Consider the following 3,296-nt stretch of genomic DNA (forward strand, 5'->3'; position numbering starts at 1 on the left):
TATATATATATATATTTGTGTGTGTGTGTTTGTGTTTCACTAGTGGATTCAGTCCATGTATATAGACTTTGGATAATTAAATTAACTGCCTTTTTGACTAATAATTATGTCTGGTTTGATTTAAGTGTTCTGGTTTCATTTCAGTCTTGATAATGTGACGAACAAGATCTGGGTCTCTTTCATGGGAGTTCTGTCTGCGGGTCTAGCTGTGCTCTCCAGCTTTGGCTTGCTGCTCTTTCTTCAAGTGCCGTTTGCAATAACAGTAGCTAATTCGCCTTTCCTCATTCTGGGTAAGCGTGTGTCTGTGGAAAACCATTGCTTATTTTTATGCACTGCATAAAACAATTTATGCAAAATCCTATTTTTAGTTAATGTCCTTATATTGTGTTTGAGTAACACAAAATGAGATGTTTAGCAGAATATCCATACTACTCTCTTCCATACAACAAAAGTGAAAGGGAATGAGTGCTGTCAAGCTAAAAAAAAAAAAAAAGACACTCTGTACATCTTGTTGTACCTTGAATGCCATTGAATTGCACCTACTCTACCGTTTAAATGTTTTTCCTTTTTAAAGGAAATTAATACATTCATGCAGCAAGGACACATTAAATTATTCAAAAAGTGACAGTAAAGATATTTATAATGTTACAAAAAAATCTATTTCAAATACATTTTGATACATAAATATTAAGCAGCACAACTGCTTTAACATTGATAATAATAAGAAATGTTACTTAGCAAATCAGCATATTAGAATGATTTCTGAAGGATCATGTGACACCGAAGACTGGAGTAATGATGCTGAAAATTCAGCTTTGCATCCAAGGGATAAATTACATTTCAAATATTGTTCATATTTCAAATAGTAATCATATTTCACAATTTCACCCTTTTTACTGTATTATAGATCAAATAGGAGAAGCTGTTATGGGGAGCATAAGAGACTTATTTCAAAAACATTGACCCTAAAACTTTTTTTGTTGCATTGGTATATATTTTTTTTTTTTACACATAAACCTACTTTGTTATTAATTTCTTCTAACAGTTGTTTAATTGCAAATGACTGTATACATAGTTTTCAAAATATTTCCGAAATGTTTAATATAAAACTTTAGAGGTTTCAGATTTAGTTTACTAATAGCAATCTTTTCTTACAGGCATTGGTGTTGATGACATGTTCATCATGATTTCTAACTGGCAGCAGACTAAAGTAAAGGATCCAGTGGAGAAGAGAATGGCTGAAACCTTCAAAGAAGCCGCTATGTCTATAACTATCACTACATTGACTGATGTACTTGGCTTCTACATTGGGCTCATGAGTGAATTTCGCTCAGTTCGGGCCTTCTGCTTGTACACCAGCACATCCATTATTTTCTGTTACATTTATAACATCCTCTTCTTTGGAAGCGTTCTAGCCCTAAACGGCAGGAGGGAGCAGAGTAACAGACACTGGCTGACCTGCTGCAAACTCCCAACACAGACTCCTGAAGGAAAGTCCCCGGCGTATCGTCTCTGCTGTGTAGGTGGCGACTACGACCAAGAAACCGGTGCTGAGAAACAACAGCCCATAGCACACTTCTTTAAGTCCTATTATGGTCCATTCCTGACCAAGCCCTGGACTAAAGTCTGTGTGATGTTGTTGTATTTGGGTTATTTGGCTGTAGGCATTTATGGATGTCTTAATTTACAACAGGGCATTAATATGAGGGAACTGGCAGCTGATGATTCATATGTCGTAAATTATTATGATGATGATCGGAAATTCTTCTCCAGGTATGGTCCAAATATCATGGTTGTAGTGACAGAAGAGTTTCCATACTGGAATAAGAACAGCAGATCCGAACTAAACCACTGCATGGAAAAACTCCACAACTTGACATTTGTCAATCAAAATCTGACTGTCTCCTGGTTAGACTTTTACTTACAATTTGCTCAAAGCAAAAGCCTAAATCTAGACAACGAAAATGTCATTGAGAATTTATCCTCTTTTTTCCTGCTCTATCCAGAGTTTAAGCTTGACTTTAATATCACAGAAAGCAAAATCAATGCTTCAAGATTTTTTTTCGATGCCAGTATGGAGATAATGATGTTCGATGAACTCAGAAACACAGCTCAAAGCTGTAGTGCAGCTAAACTTCTAGTGTTTCACCCCTTGTTCATCTACTTGGATCAATATTCGGTCATAGTGACCAGCATCATTCAGAATGTGGGCTTCACCACAGCTGTCATGTTGGTCGTTGCCTTGTTACTAATCCCAAACCCGATCTGTTCCCTGTGGGTCACGTTCTCCATCGGCTCAGTCGTGACTGGTGTCACTGGTTTCATGGCTTTATGGGGCATCAACCTAGATTCCATTTCAATGATCATCTTGGTGGTGTGCATTGGCTTCACTGTCGACTTCTCTGCGCATATTTCATATGCATTTGTTTCGAGCAAACAACTGACTGCCAATGAGCGGGCAGTTGATGCATTGTTTTCTCTGGGCTATCCCGTGCTACAAGGAGCTGCCTCAACAATAATAGGCGTGCTCATTTTGGCTGCATCCAAGAATCACATTTTCAGGAACTTCTTTAAGATTATGTTCCTCGTTATGCTTTTTGGTTTGGCTCACAGCATCATCTTCATCCCTGTGTTTCTGACCCTACTGTCCTGCAGTTCAACCAAAGCTAAGAAGAAAACAATGACTGTGCCTGACGTTATTCCAAAAGTCATTATGATTGAAAACAAAAGCACGGCTTATGATAACTATGCTTTTACTAAGGACAATTTAACACAGAGTACTCAGATATATTTTATTCCAAAAAATAAGTTGCCTTCAGGTTGGTGCCATGACCCGGACTGTCCATAGAAACTGAGTGCGCTTTAGTCTGTATTCTTTAGTTTCTCTGTGATATTCAGGTTGCATGTTCTTACCAGGTTCATTTAGCAGATATGTTATGGTCCTGCTTATTGTCTATTGACACAGGTTGAAATTTATTATTTTTTATTAAAATATTGTATATATTGTTTATTTTTTATGTAAACTGAAGCAACATATCAAATCCCATATGTGCTGTCTGTCATCCTAGGTCCCAGTGGTTGATAATACGTTGCTTCATGTACCTTTCGCAACACATTGTGAGTGGTGCTAAAAGTGTGTTCAGTTTTATCTGAATAGGTTGTTTGCACATGACGTCACTGATGACGCACGAAATGCAGCTGGAGGGCAGGAAGTGATTTTTCTCCATAGGTATCACTAGCAGAAACTCCAAATGCCAGTGCTTTGCGTTGTTTATGGATGCTTAAATTGGCCAAAC

General features: G+C 37.6%; 1 protein-coding gene across 1 annotated transcript in view; it reads left to right on the forward strand.

Annotated features, from left to right (window-relative positions):
• The window catches only part of LOC107655793 (patched domain-containing protein 3-like), a 5,493-nt gene extending 2,523 nt beyond the window's left edge, over positions 1 to 2,970 (forward strand). The window contains exons 3-5 of the mRNA XM_016443373.1: positions 126 to 290; positions 1,158 to 2,777; positions 2,966 to 2,970. Of these exons, the coding sequence (XP_016298859.1) occupies positions 126 to 290; positions 1,158 to 2,777; positions 2,966 to 2,970 (1,790 nt within the window). The remainder of the gene's footprint in view (positions 1 to 125; positions 291 to 1,157; positions 2,778 to 2,965) is intronic.
• Positions 2,971 to 3,296: the final 326 nt, after the last annotated feature.

The sequence above is a fragment of the Sinocyclocheilus anshuiensis genome, unplaced genomic scaffold (assembly GCF_001515605.1).
Source record: "Sinocyclocheilus anshuiensis isolate Anshui unplaced genomic scaffold, SAMN03320099.WGS_v1.1 scaffold1185, whole genome shotgun sequence".
Classification (NCBI taxonomy): Eukaryota; Metazoa; Chordata; class Actinopteri; order Cypriniformes; family Cyprinidae; genus Sinocyclocheilus; species Sinocyclocheilus anshuiensis.